Source organism: Populus euphratica, unplaced genomic scaffold, assembly GCF_000495115.2.
Source record: "Populus euphratica unplaced genomic scaffold, PopEup_1.0 scaffold141.1, whole genome shotgun sequence".
Classification (NCBI taxonomy): Eukaryota; Viridiplantae; Streptophyta; class Magnoliopsida; order Malpighiales; family Salicaceae; genus Populus; species Populus euphratica.
This window is the reverse complement of record NW_011499971.1, coordinates 285,405-299,548: the sequence shown is the minus strand read 5'-3', so window position 1 is coordinate 299,548 and position 14,144 is coordinate 285,405. Positions and strand designations below refer to the sequence as shown.

The 14,144-nt window shown below is 33.6% G+C and overlaps 3 protein-coding genes across 8 annotated transcripts; 2 read left to right on the top strand and 1 right to left on the bottom strand.

Moving 5' to 3' along the window:
- Nucleotides 1-130: 130 nt before the first annotated feature.
- LOC105139275 (VIN3-like protein 2) lies at nucleotides 131-5,126 on the top strand. 4 transcript variants are annotated; one of them, XM_011045652.1, is made up of 5 exons: nucleotides 131-246; nucleotides 387-466; nucleotides 1,589-2,264; nucleotides 3,042-3,361; nucleotides 3,721-5,126. In XM_011045652.1, exons 2-5 carry the CDS (start codon nucleotides 448-450, stop codon nucleotides 4,908-4,910), a joined length of 2,205 nt encoding a protein of 734 aa, XP_011043954.1. In that variant the 5' UTR covers nucleotides 131-246; nucleotides 387-447; the 3' UTR covers nucleotides 4,911-5,126. The 4 variants fall into 4 exon arrangements, with proteins under 4 accessions (XP_011043954.1, XP_011043952.1, XP_011043953.1 ...); XM_011045651.1 differs by having other exon boundaries at nucleotides 144-193; XM_011045653.1 differs by having other exon boundaries at nucleotides 169-193; nucleotides 367-466.
- Nucleotides 5,127-6,256: 1,130 nt separating this feature from the next.
- Nucleotides 6,257-7,416, top strand: LOC105139274 (ribulose bisphosphate carboxylase small chain clone 512-like). The gene is made up of 3 exons (XM_011045649.1): nucleotides 6,257-6,654; nucleotides 6,772-6,903; nucleotides 7,014-7,416. The coding sequence occupies exons 1-3, from the start codon at nucleotides 6,502-6,504 to the stop codon at nucleotides 7,239-7,241; spliced, it is 513 nt and encodes a 170-aa protein (XP_011043951.1). The 5' UTR covers nucleotides 6,257-6,501; the 3' UTR covers nucleotides 7,242-7,416.
- Nucleotides 7,417-10,260: 2,844 nt separating this feature from the next.
- Nucleotides 10,261-13,765, bottom strand: LOC105139272 (U4/U6.U5 small nuclear ribonucleoprotein). Of its 3 annotated transcripts, none has more exons than XR_844945.1 (4): nucleotides 13,035-13,765; nucleotides 11,080-11,165; nucleotides 10,757-10,847; nucleotides 10,261-10,662 (listed from the first exon to the last, which is right to left on the bottom strand). XR_844945.1 is itself a non-coding variant. In XM_011045648.1 (2 exons), exon 1 carries the CDS (start codon nucleotides 13,632-13,634, stop codon nucleotides 13,050-13,052), a length of 585 nt encoding a protein of 194 aa, XP_011043950.1. In that variant the 5' UTR covers nucleotides 13,635-13,765; the 3' UTR covers nucleotides 10,878-11,165; nucleotides 13,035-13,049. The 3 variants fall into 3 exon arrangements, 1 of the variants encoding a protein (XP_011043950.1); XR_844946.1 differs by having other exon boundaries at nucleotides 10,757-10,789; XM_011045648.1 differs by lacking the exons at nucleotides 10,261-10,662; nucleotides 10,757-10,847 and having other exon boundaries at nucleotides 10,878-11,165.
- Between the last annotated feature and the right edge of the window lie 379 nt (nucleotides 13,766-14,144).

The window sequence follows — 14,144 nt, the reverse complement described above, 5'->3', positions numbered from 1 at the left end:
AGAAACACGAAATAGACGATGTAGAAATGACGATAAATTGCTGTAAACAAGAGTAGCATTAAACTAAAAAAAAAAAAAGGCTGAAGAAACAGGCCACTATGTCACCACATTGAATATGATGACACTGTTGGCCTTGGGACTCTAAAGACATGGATGACAGCTGTGGTCGAATTCCCAAGTGCCCTTTCTTTGGGTATCTCTTATCCCCTTCCCCCCCTCCTTTTCGCTCTATGTTACAAAACAAAGGCATAAATTTCTCTTCTTTTTTTTTCTTCTATATGGGTTTGTTATTTATTGTATATACAAAGTTTCTTTTCTCCTTTATTTGTGTACTGGCCAGTTTTGTTTTATGTGATGGGGTGTTAGGAATTCTCTCTGTTTTGCAGGTCGGGGTTAAGGTGGTAATGTGATGTGCTAAGTGGGTTTTTGTTCTTTCATAATTCTGCAATGGATTTGCCTTTTGAGGGTAAGTTTTATTGTGTTTTGATTTGATTGTGTTTGATTTGATTGTTTCTCTTGGGTTTTGGTTTTTTTTTGGATTGGGGGGAGATTTATGATGTCAACCATTGAATGTTTCTCTTTTCTGATGTTTATTCACGGGCTAAAGTTAAAATCTTGCCGTGGATTTGTAATTTTCATCGTGATCATTCTGCTGAAATATTGTTATTTTCGTTTTTAGGATTTGGGTATCGATTAGCGTTTCTTGTGTTTTTTGTTTGTGCCAAAAAAATATTGCTTTATGAATGTTGATTAATAGCCGTTGTTGAGTTTGTGATCACCAGTCTCTTTATCGTTTATGAAAAATATATTTTGGTGGGTGAAACTGCATTTTTTGTTTGATTCTATAATGCAACTCTTTTCTTTTCTTTCTCTGCATTTTATATATCCGTACTGTGTATGATTGTTGTGTATTGAAGAAGCAAGTTTATATTATATAATGGATTGTTACACTTTCGGGCACGCTATTTTTTGAAGCGACTCCTGCAATGACTTTTGTGGAAGGCCAGGGGCAGAGGCATTTCATAGTCAAATCAAGTTTTGTGTGATTCTATGATTCACGCATGTATGATTGGGAATTTTTAATTTATTAGATCAGAGCATTCTTGGTGAAACTGTTGGGATTATTTGATGTAGTTGAAATGTATTTTTTAATGCAAGTCAACCACTTGTTTTTTGTATGTTTGGATGTAACTTATGGAAAAATGGTAACAAGTTGTTTAAATGTATTTAGAGAAAGGAAAAGAAATTTAGATCAAGCTTTCAAATGAGTCTTCTAACTAATGGAAACATGTTGACTTCATCCTGGTTACAAGTGGTTAGTTAAGCTGCCTTTCATTTAAGATCATCATTTCCTCCTGTGTTCTTCCGTTTTGACATATACAGCAAATGGGTCAAAGTGATTCAAATTTACTGCTAATTTAAGATTTATAATGCTGTCTAATGTAAAGCATGCTTTAATGTTAAAGGAAGCTCCCCCCCTCTTTTCCCCGTCAAATATAACACCATGTCTCCTGATTCTTTGATTCTTCTTTTAAATTATTTAAAGTCTGTCCTGAAGCATTTCTTTTTTCTTTTTCATGCTATAAAGGAGGCCCTCTTGATCCGTCAACAAGCAGCAAGTTAAGTATTAACGAAAAGAGAGAACTTGTCTATCAATTATCAAAGTGGCCAGGTGCATCTGCAAGGCTACAGTCATGGAGCCGTCAGGAGATTCTGCAGATCCTATGTGCTGAGATGGGTAAAGAAAGAAAATATACAGGATTGACAAAGTTGAAAATCATAGAGCACCTATTGAAAATTGTCTCTGAAAAACAATCTGGGGATTGTGAGGCCTCACCTGACCTTGAGACTGAAACGTCTCTTGCATCCACTCATAGAGCTTCCAAAAGACAGAGGAAAACTGATAACCCATCCCGAGTACCTACTCCATTTAACTATTTTGCAGCCAGCAATGGGCTCGGTGATCAAGGCAATACTGTATACTGCAAAAACTCAGCATGTAGAGCTATCTTAAGACCAGATGACACATTTTGCAAGAGGTGTTCGTGTTGTATCTGTCATCAGTATGATGACAACAAAGATCCCAGCCTGTGGTTAATTTGCAGTTCAGAGCCTCCTTTTCAAGGTGTTGCATGTTGCATGTCATGCCATCTTGATTGTGCCTTAAAACATGAAAGTTCTGGCATTGGGAAAGATGGACATCATGGGAGACTTGATGGGAGCTTCCGCTGTTTTGCTTGTGGGAAAGTCAACGATCTGCTAGGGTATTTACTCCCATATTTTGTTTGCATTTCAAATCTGGCGTTTGCATTGTGCTGAATTTGTATTTGGTTGGTGTGTTTCTCTTTTGATACATTTATTGTTGGCTTTTGGTATTCTTGGGACAAGTACTTTCAGCCTGATGCCGTGTCTTCTCCTTCATCAATGAAAATTCTGAATTCTTATGTTGAAATAGTTTGCGGGTATCATGTCACATCTGATAGCAAAGTAAAGTGTCTAATCATTTTTTCTTTGCGCCACCCCCAACCATCCATTATCAGAGCTCTAAAATAAAAATACAGTTATGCATGTCATCTTTAGCAAGCTAATGCCTTATAGCGGTAGTGGTCATTTTACTGGTTGTGGGAAGGTTGTCATTTGATTTTTGGTTGCAGGAACAGCTTGAGACAGCTCTTTTTTTTTTTTTTGGTTATTGGAGCTGTTAAATTATTTCTCTTGCATAATACCACCCGCTCTACCCAGCATGAATATCCACAATAGTATCTGATTCTTGTGCATGGGGCATTGATAAATAAATTCTTCATGCGACCTGAGAATTATGACTGCCATGAATTTAGAGCAAGTAACAAACCTTCAACCATATGTACCGCTAGTTTTGGAAGATCACAATATAGAATAGTTCCCAATATTTCATGTCTTTTCTTTCCAATATCTGATTTTGAATGGCACGTGATAAAACTTCCATATTAACACAAACATAAATTCCTGAATTTGACAAGAAAATTGGACTGATTGATTTGGTCTCTTGAAAATTTATTCAGATGCTGGAGAAAACAATTGATGATGGCTAAAGATACCAGGAGGGTGGACATTCTTTGCTATCGTGTGTCCTTGAGTCAGAAACTTCTGAATGGGACTGAAAAGTATCAAAAACTTCATGAGATTGTTGATGAAGCTGCAAAGAAGCTAGAAGCTGAAGTGGGTCCGTTAATTGGCTTACCTGTAAAGATGGGTAGAGGTATTGTCAACAGGCTTTCTTCAGGACCAGAGGTTCAGAAACTCTGCACTTTAGCTTTGGAGACACTGGACAGAATGCTTTCAAACACCATTTTGCATCCGTTGCCTGATCCAAATATGCAAGGTAATCATTGGATTTTGGTTTTTTCATGTTGTGACAAAAGGAATTTCTTTGACTGAGAAAAACTAGTTTAATTGGACAATGAAGCAACCTTCTCTAAAACAGAATGCATTAGAGAACAGTGCCGAGGAGCACATTTCATGTAAAACATGTAAAATATATTTGATTTTGGAAAAAAGTTAGATTTTTATCTAAAGACTGATGATTCCATATTGCATCATGGACACATGGGTACTTTCGATCATGGAAAGTTGTTAGGTTGTTGGAAATATATTTTCTTTTGTCCAACATTTTGGTTTTTCAGGGTATTGACTTTTCGGGGAAGTTTTAATGACCTTTATGTGTTCTCATGTCCCTTACAGATTCAAAAATGATTGCTCCAGTCACAGTCAACTTTGAAGATGTACTTGCAACTTCCCTTGCTTTGGTTCTGAGTTCTGAAGATTCTTCAACTGATGATATTGTTGGTTATACCTTGTGGCATCGTAATGGTCATGATCTGGATTATCCAGCAGAACCTACTTGCAGACTGTTCTTACCAAACACAACATATGTTGTCGCAGGTCTATCTCCAGCCACAGAATACCATTTTAAAGTTGTTCCTTTCAATGGTGTAAGAGAATTGTGCATGTGTGAAGTTCAGTGCTCAACCAGCTCGACTGGCATTACTCAGGACGAAGTCCCAAACTATTCAATAGTTGAAAGAAGTCAAAGCCCAAATACCAATTGTAGCAGCTTCTCTAATCCATCCTCTGTGGAGGATGAAACAAATAACAATCCACCATGCAATGATCAGACTGTCAACCGAGCAGACAATTATCATTCTTATTCCAAGGACACTGATAAAATTGTTTCTGCCAACAAATCTAATGGTGCTTTAAATAGCTCTGACGTCCTAGCAGATGCAATTCCCTTGCTAGACGTGGAACATGCTACACAGATGGTAAGCTCGAAGCTCAATTCTGATATGCAAATGCTTGATAAGAAGCGCTTGTCAGAGAACCAAATCATTGAGGAGATAATTACAGATAATGGGTCAGATACCCCTGTTCAAATTGCCATGGAAAGCGTGCCATTTGTGAGAAACTCTGAAGCTGGCTTGCCCATTACTCCCTGCAAGCTGGAAATGCTCAAGGATGGGCAAGGAAGAAATGGAAGGTCCAAATCCAGCAACAAAGACATGGTGAAAGTGTCTGGAAAAGGAGAGGAGCCCCAATATGGCAGCAATTCGAAGAAGAGAAGTGGGGAGTGGCGAGATGAGGAGTGTATGGCAAATGGTCATTCAGACAGGGACTTTGAGTATTACGTGAAGATCATCAGATGGTTAGAGTGTGAAGGACATATTGAGAAGAATTTCCGGCAGAAATTCTTGACTTGGTATGGCCTGAGAGCAACAGCTCAAGATGTAAGGGTTGTGAAGACATTCGTTGATACTTTTATTGAAGATCCTGCTTCTCTCGCAGAACAGATCGTAGACACCTTTTCAGAATGTATATCCAGCAGCAGATCATCTGTTGTGCCATCTGGGTTCTGCATGAAGCTCTGGCATTGACAACCTTTGACTAGGTTAAATTAAGTCCTTGCGCGAAAGCCCGCCAAGGGACTGTGTAGCAGTAATTCTTTAATTAGACCCCATTAACATTCTTCACCAGACCATCATCATTCACATGTATCACCAGCATTTGTCATTCTTGAGATGTAAGAATGCCAGAATTCATTGCCTTTTACAATATAGCATCCATCTCATTCATTAATATTTCCCCAAAAATGTTACTTGTTGATTTACTTTACTGTTTAGAAGTTAGAACCTTGGCAGTTTAGACAACGAGCTTTGACAGGAGATAAAATGTGAGAACAGTTCTAGATCAATGGAACAGTTATGGAAGCGGAGATATTGCTGAAGGGTAAGCAGGTGGGGCATTATGTTTCTCTTTGCATAATGTAATGGGTTCTGGTTCATGATGACAGTCATTAGGGAGAGTTGTGATCCAATGAGGTCCTCAACATGGTTCAAAAGTTTTTTCTGACTGACATGGCCCGTAATAAATTCGGCAGCCATTTTCGTACTGCTGTGCAATTGCAGTTCATAAAATTTTGAAATTTTTTGAGATTTTTTTTGAATTTTTTAAAATAAAAAAATAAAAAATATAGATGCTTTATTGTGTAAAGATCAATATATGCCTTCCATGCAGATGCATAAGCTTTATGGTAAATAACAAGTTAAACCATCCAGTTTCGCTTGCACGGCAAGCAACTCCAACCAGGTGCTAGATAAAGAGTTAAAAAAATATATATTTTATTTTAATTTTTAATTTTTCATTCTTTAAGAGAGAAAACTCAATAAAATGTTATTTTAATATTTTTTTCATAAAAATATTATTTCTACATATCTTGTAAAAATATCAAAACATATTGATTGCAATAATATTTTTATTTTTAATAATTTTTTTTATTTTTTAAATACATGTTTTTTTTAATGAAATTATCATGATTTCATGATCTTTGTTATAAATTTAAAAAGTTCATCTAAGTTGATTTAATTAGATTTTTTTTAATTTTATTTTTTAATATTTGATTAATTAAAAATATAACTTTTCAAATTAATTAAATTTTATCAAAATGTTATAATAATTATAAATTAAATATATTAAAATATAATTAGCTTTTTTTCTAAAGCACTTTTTTAAAAACTATATTTATCCTATTTAAAAAATTATGTAACCAATTTAACTGTTTTAAATAATTATTTTTTATTTGAGATGCTCCAAGTTTTGGATCTTAAACCAAGATCAGGGGGTAAGCTGTCGGTTATTATAAGATGTCCACAAGTGGGGTTGCAGAAACTCAACGTGGGTCCCAAACTTTTTCCTGATACCGTATGTGCATCAGCCAGGACAAGAAGGAAATGGTGATGAAAGCAAAGCTGCAGGGCTTAACAAAACTCTCCGTCTCCTTTTAATCACTGTCTCTTCCCTGTGACGACAGCCTTAACAATCCATACATCACCTCACAAACACCGAAGCAAACTTCTTTTGTCCTTTTATCAAACTGCTTCTCTTACCAAAACCATACTGCTGATCAATTTTCCCACTTCTACGACAACATCTCTTTGCTGTTCTCCCTTAGCAAACAGTTTAAAGAAAATGTCTGCCGGAATCTTTGCAGCTCCTGCAGTGGTTGCTCCTGCTTATCATGGCTTAAGAGCACTCCCCACAAAGCAGCCGTTTGCTACCAAGAATTCTGTTGCACGGAGCAGCAGAACTGTGTCCAATGGCTCTAAGACTTTTTGTATGAAGGTAATATGACTGAAACATATATGTCATCAACCACCGCTTACTTTTCTATTACTGCTTAATTTAATCTGATGTTTGTCTTTTGGTATTACTTGCACGCAATACTTGCTACTCAAATAGACATGGAATCCAATCAACAACAAAAAGTTTGAGGCTCTGTCCTACCTGCCTCCTCTTTCTGAAGATTCAATTGCGAAGGAGATTGATTACATGATGAAAAATGGATGGATCCCTTGCCTGGAATTCGACGAGGTCAGCCTAAGATTAAGCTTCTCTCCCCAACATGTATCTGATCTGTGTATTAATTGCATAGGTATTCTTTATTTTAACCTCTTTTTATGTGATTTAATGTTCAATGTTAGGTGGGAAGCGTACGCAGGGAGCACAGCAGGATGCCAGGATACTACGATGGAAGGTACTGGACATTGTGGAAGCTCCCCATGTTTGGATGCACCGACTCCTCTCAAGTCCTCCAAGAAATCCAAGAGTGCAAAAAGGCATATCCAGATGCTTACATCCGTTGCCTGGCTTTCGACAACAAGCGACAGGCTCAGTGCATGGCCTTTGTCATTCAAAAACCTAGCAACTGAGGCCTTAGTTTGGGTCAGCCACAGTTTTCTGTATCAAGGAACCTGGTTTTTGCTCTGCTTTCTCCACTGTTAATCCCTCTTGTTTCTGCAAATAAAGACGGTGGGAAGTAGGTAAGTTAGGCGGCTGGCTTGTGGAGATACTAAAATAATAATATTTTTGTTGGACTGATTGCTCTTAATAATATAAAATCAACGCTAGTGAATGTGGTTAGCCCATGGTTTTGGTGCAACAGGGAAGGAATTACCCCTGGTTTTCCTCCTTCCATGGACTTCCCACGTGCGGCTGTTTCGTGTTGAGTTGCTTGTGGACGTAATGCTCAGGTTTATTATTCTTTCTTCTGTTTTTTTTTTTTTTTAAGCATGGTGGCAGAACAAATATATATAAAGCTGGAAGCGCATCTCTCACATGCGTGACCTGTCAGCAAGTCTAAATATCTTGGCACGTGATACACGCGCCAATAGGCCTAATTTTTTGTTGTGGCGGGCACGTGTGATACCTGCACTTGCAAGTTTAAATTTCTTATACCTTCGTCACGCTAAGATGCATATTTTTTAATGTTTTATTCCTTTTCTTTTCTTTTTTCTCTCTAGGTTATTATTTCCCCCAGCCTCTTAATTTTTATATTTAATTAATTTTAGTTTAATTATTATGATTAATTTAGTAGTTGTTTTTTCAGAATCAAAAAACTTATTTTTATTCAAGATGGGCAATACAGACAGGCACAAACCTATATGACCAACCAATCTATGCTAATTTAAGAAATTTTTATTTTTAAAAATTTTATTTTAATATAGATATAAAAATAAATGGATAAAATAATTTTAATTTCATGAGTTAATTCAGTTGACTTGATTTTTTTTTAATTTTTTTTAATTTTATATTTTAACATTTGATTTATTAATAATTAGATTTTATGATTTATTTTAATTTATTTTTTAATTATTTTTATTTTATAACTTAGATCATAGGTTTAATGAGTTATTCAAAATTATTTTTTTATATTTTTTAATTAACCTTTTAATTTCAATTATATTAACATAGAAAAAGTTTTATTGCACCCTTTATACAGCATTATTTATCAAAATAATATTTTTATTTTATTTTATATTTTTCAATATAAGTTTGTTTCCTTTTATTTTAATTTTATTATTTATTATTAGATTTATTAGAAATTAAATTTTATTATTTTTTTAGTTTATAATTATCTTAATCTCATCATTTAAATAATAAATTTGATAAGTTAATTTAATTGTATCGAGTTTTTTTTTCTTTTAAGTTTAACTTTATTGTTAAGAATTAATTTTTTTAATTTATTTTTTATAAAATTATTATTATTTTATAACTTAAATTACAGATTTAATAAATTAATCTATCCACAAATTAATCTTTATGGCATCTAACTTCATTCTTTTAAAAACTAAAATAGTAATAGAATACATTCCAGCACATTGTAGCATGGGAGTGAAAACGCTATTTATCAGAGCTCATGATTTTGCCTCTCTCATTTGAAAAACTTAATTAGCTATTATAGACATTTAAGTCTTTTTAGAAGACCATTAGTTTCAAATTAATCAACGATTTTAAAAGTAAAATAAAATAACCAAAATATATATATAAAAAAGATATCAAGAGGTATTTTTATAAAAAAAAAAATTATTATTATTATAAGTTAACTAAAGGATAATTTTTCATTTGATCAAATATAAAAAATAAAACAAAAAATATAGTGAAATAATTAAAATATTTTTTTAAAAAAGAAAGTAGTATCATTGAATTTTTGTCTTTTCAGAGACTATGTTTATTTTTTAAAAAGTGATTTCTGAAAAATCACTTTCCAAACTTTTCTGTAATTATTTATCATTAAAAAAGTTGATCAATGAAAAACACTTTTCAGTTAAAGAAAAATTTGGCTTATTTTTCAAAAAAAATATTTCTAAAAAATTTAAAAAGAAAATACTTTTCAGAAGTTATAAAAAATTTAAAATTAAAAAAAATATTTCTAAAAAATTTAAAAATATCATATTATTTATTAATTATATCAAATTTAATCTTCAAACTTTTAATTGTTGTATATATTTTATTTTGAATATTTATTTTTCAATTTCTTCTCTTAAAATTTAATTTTTATATTAACTTTGAGCTTTATTTTTATAATAATTATTTTTTTATTAAAAATTTTTATTTATCAAATTTAATCCTCATTCTTTTAATTGTTACGTATTTTATTTGAAATAATTTATAAAATATTTATTATTATTATAATTTCTTCATCTTTCATTTTATTTTTATTTTTTAAATTTAATCTTTATTATTTTAATTATTATTTATTTTATTTGAAATAATTTATAAAATTATATTTTTTTAATTTTATTTTCATTCAACTTTTTTAATTCGTAAAATTTATTTCTTATTATTTTAATAAACTTGAAAAAAATAAAACATTAATAAGTTATTTTTCATGACATAACCAAATACTGAAAAATATTTTCCAACTTATTTTCCATTACACTATCAAACATCAAAAAATAATTCACTTTCTAAAAAAATCTATTTTCTAGTAAATAGAACTAAAATATAGTTTTCATTATCTTTATCTTTGGCTATATATATGCACACACAAAAAACAAAACAAAAGGTATGTCTAAAGAAAGTGAACAGAAAGAGATCAATCCACTGTCTATGTTGTAAAGCATTATTAAGCATTATCTTGCAAGTTTGGCGTATTGGTCATGAGAGGTTGACACCTAAAGAGATGGTATTCAAAACCCCCAGCCATAGAGGGCTCCATTTCCAAAGCCTAGTCAATCCCCTCTCCCCTTCTCAATGCAATCCATTACTTATTATTATCCTTGGCATTTCCAGTCTAAAGAAAGTGAACTAGGCAAGAAGGCACTTATCAACCCTTCTGGGAAATTGACCTGCTGGAGGCCTTTGCCAGTTCCACCAGTAGCACGACAGGTTGAGGAATGAAAAGTTGGATTTCTGGAGCATCACGAAAACGATATGAATGCTCTAGAGTGAAACAATAGCAAAATTTTGAAAGGAATGATTGACCTAGAAGATATCTGATAATCTGCTCAAACCAATCAGAAAATCCAAATTGACAGGAATTGCATTTTTCAGATCAGACAAACACCAGTTCCAGCAGCGTCGGCTACAAAGTGAACTACTCCGTGAAGACCAAACTGGAGTAAATTATGTAACTTGCTTAACTAACCATCTGGACACTAAAATTGATTCAAAGACTGTCAAAATCTTTATTCAGAGGTCGTAAATTCGGTGAAAGAATGCAGTCACCAATTTGTACCATGATCTACAACCAAAAAAGCACCAAGTTTAGGTGCCAAACCCTCACCAGTGTGGTATTTGGGGCCTTGGGTTCAAAACCCATCTTCATGCTCACACAATACTAGCCATTACCTAGCCAAGTAAATGACAAAAAGTGGTAAAATGATTAGAAAATAAATATCCACATGATTTCCATCACTAAGACTTCATTCATCAGAATGCTGACCTGCAATTGCTCTCACCAGAAAACCATCCATATCTACAAACAAATAGAATTAGCAGCCTCAACAAGTCACTATGGTCCTCAAGGCATTGCACTGTCACAAGCAATGGCAGTTAGAACAATATTTTGAAGTCTAACAGATTCATATAATAGGATCAATTCATTTTGCAAACATGTCTCCACTGGAGATGATCAATCACAAAGGCAAGGTCTAAACCAAGCCAGTCCAAGCACTACTGAACCAGTAATTAATAACACATTATGTCCATACAAAAATCTCAGTTCATGGTAGAGCAGAGAACTAGAGCAAAAAACTTGAGTCTTACAAGGTCTTTCATCAAGGCCCTACTGATGGAATACAAGCATGATCACAGCACTGCTGAGTCATCTCATGCTAGAAGATATTTGCAATCTGAAAAAACAAAGAAACAGTGATCAGCAGAAAAAATCAGTAAAATGTTCATTCTTAATCAATTTTTTCTTGCTGTAATGTATGTCAAAGGTGGCAATCATTGTCACAAAGTTCATAGGAATGCAAAAATGTACAAAGAAAAGGTGGGGGTAAGTGCTTTATGAGTGGAAACATGTGATAAAGAGGCAAATTAATGCGCATTCATTCCTCTACATAAATTAATAACACCATCCACATTGGCGAAGAGACAAATACACTCGTTTCTTTTTCTTTTTGTTTTATTTTTACAAAGTAACAGGTAATCATTGATAGGGCATAATAAAAAAACAACAATGCAGATAAAGTTGTGCGACAAGAGGAAACAAGATCTTAAAGCAGTAAATAAGAAAAATGGCTCAATTTGAAAGGACCAGGTGTAGTTGGGCTGAGACGAATATGAGCCAAGGCCAAAGAGAAACAAAGACTGCCAGAGTTTGGAATTAGAAATTGCAGTGGAAAACAGAGTTGTTGCTATTCAGGAAAAAAACCACTCATTTAGCAGTGTTTTATTGTGATAAGACACAGACTAAAAACCACTATATGTTTCATCCATGCTATTAGCACTTAAAATCTAACTACCATGTATATTAAGCAAACATGCCTCTTGTCTAAAGAAAACAATCACAGGTCAATTTTTTCATTCCAACATAATTCATCAAAATGGAACTTAATGTCTACTTGATATGAAATGTCCTATCGAAAACAAAAATCTTGATGATATGTTATAAGAAAAGAAAAGGCTCCTCTAATATTTGCATTGTGTCCAGAGAGAGAGAGAAGAAGACAATTAACAATTGGGAAAAAAGCTATTCACAAACTAAATACATCTCTACAACCATATTTCATTCGATATTCTGAAAATTATTTCATTATTGCCTACTAAAGCAAATTTGAACTTCAATCTAGCATTCTCTGTTAAGTATTGAGATTCCGTTTATTTACCAGTTCACAAAGCAATTCGAGTTTGAACTAATATTTCTTAATCAAGACCATAAATCAATAAACAATTAAACTCAATCAAGAACAGCTTCAAGTTTCTCTCTTTTTATTATTATGTCAGGAGATTTTGTAAAAAAAGAAACAAAATATATACCACCAGTCATTAAGACATCCACATGTTCAAAAATCTAAGATAAACAAGCTCAAACAGCACCTAAACCATTCACTTAAGGTTGCAACTTGAAAAAAAAAAAACAAGCCAATATCAGATTACACTTCAAAAAAGATAAAATAAAATTTCACTAAAAAACATAATAACAATAACATTATACTCGATTGAATACAGATAAAAAAGAAATTTCCATTCCAAGAACCTGGGAAGGAATAACATGCACAAGCTCTCAAGCAGTTCACACTTCAGAATACCAAGCTTTTCACTATTTCCATAAAAGTCTTGGCTCAATTTTCATATTTTCATATGGCATTACCACAATAAATAAATAAATACGTATATAAATATAATAAAATGTAGCACAACCATCTTAGCAAACCAACCAAATCCAAACTTAGTATGTTGTCATCAGAACTAAATTGCAACACAATGTCAAAACTCAACTCCCTCTCCCCATTGATCACATCACTGTTGGAAAACCATATCTCAAGGATCAACATCCAACAATATCATTCAATATGCGTATTTAATACTTAAATTTCATAGATCATTAGAAACATATAAAAGGAATCACTACATTATCCAATCCAGTCAAATTGAAGTAATAGATAAAAAATAAATAAACAAGCAATTCTTCCAGCAAAATCCTCGAAAACGAAACAAAAAAGCAGAAAATCAATAAAACCTAAACTAACAGAAAATGAGTTAAAATCCCTCACCTTGCGAAAACAGCATCAGCGATTCCGCTCCAGGGGCAAGGGCCTATTAAACCCTCCTCTACGATTCATATACTGCCTAGGCTGCCGTTTCGTAACGGCTCTAACTCCACTAACATCCGCACCAGGTACCGGCTTCCCTTTCGTCGAATCAAACCCCGTTGGAATCCCTAATTTCTTCATCATCTCCATCTCATCCTCATCCATCAAACCCCCACCCTCTCCCATTCCATTATCATTATTATCACTTTCGTTCTTCTCTAATTGCTCTCTCGCTATCCCGTCTACAAAATCGAAAACCGCCGCTCTTTGCTTTTCCCTCTCTCTATCGTCATCGCTCTCGGGTCGATGTCGCTTTCGCGGCGGTGACGAGGATGGGGTCCTCTGGTGGCGGTGGCGGCGGTGAGATCTATGAGACCGGTCTGGAGAGCGAGAACGAGAGCGCCTGGGTCGGGACCGCGTGCGGTCTGGTGGAGAGCGGGTGCTTCGGGACCTGCCCCGGTCGCGGTCTTCTTTATCGCGGCGTCTTTCTCGGTCTCGGTCTCGGTCTCGGTCGCGGTCTCTTTCACGGTCGCGATCGGTGAGTCTCTCTCTGTCTCCCATGGGAAGTTAGGGTAACTGGGGAATTGCAGAGATTATGATTTATTTCCCAAGAGTGTGAGGTTTTTAATAACGTAGTTGAAGATTGGACTCAGTTTCCCAGTGGGAGTGACGGTCTCAGGGGGTTGTTTGGCATGTGGTTAAATTGGAGTTTTGAAAAAATTTACTTTTTTAAAAATTAATTATATATATATATATATATATATAATTTTAATATATTAATACGAAAAAATAAAAAATATTTATTTTAAAAAATACTTCAAAAAATAATTTTTACTATTGTCCAGACAATCTCTTAATAGAATTTATCATCTCTTATTCTAATATTTTAAAAAACATGGCGTTAAATTATAAAACAATTTAAATTATAAAAAATCACAAACATTATACTTAAAAAAAAACTAGAGATGAATAATTAAAATAAAAAAAAAAGTAAAAAGTAAATAAAAAGAGAAAACAAAAGACAATAAAAAAATGAAAAAAATATTTCGATATAATCATTTTGAAATGTAC

Bases quoted from the DNA above. Each gene is read 5' to 3' on its own strand.
- LOC105139275 (XM_011045652.1), top strand. The intron at 2,265-3,041 runs GTATTTACTCCC...AAATTTATTCAG, and splicing joins AAAGTCAACGATCTGCTAGG to ATGCTGGAGAAAACAATTGA. The intron at 3,362-3,720 runs GTAATCATTGGA...TGTCCCTTACAG, and splicing joins GCCTGATCCAAATATGCAAG to ATTCAAAAATGATTGCTCCA.
- LOC105139272 (XM_011045648.1), bottom strand. From the start codon at position 13,634: ATGGGAGACAGAGAGAGACTCACCGATCGCGACCGTGAAAGAGACCGC.
- LOC105139274 (XM_011045649.1), top strand. From the start codon at position 6,502: ATGTCTGCCGGAATCTTTGCAGCTCCTGCAGTGGTTGCTCCTGCTTAT. The intron at 6,655-6,771 runs GTAATATGACTG...CTACTCAAATAG, and splicing joins CTAAGACTTTTTGTATGAAG to ACATGGAATCCAATCAACAA. The intron at 6,904-7,013 runs GTCAGCCTAAGA...GTTCAATGTTAG, and splicing joins CTTGCCTGGAATTCGACGAG to GTGGGAAGCGTACGCAGGGA.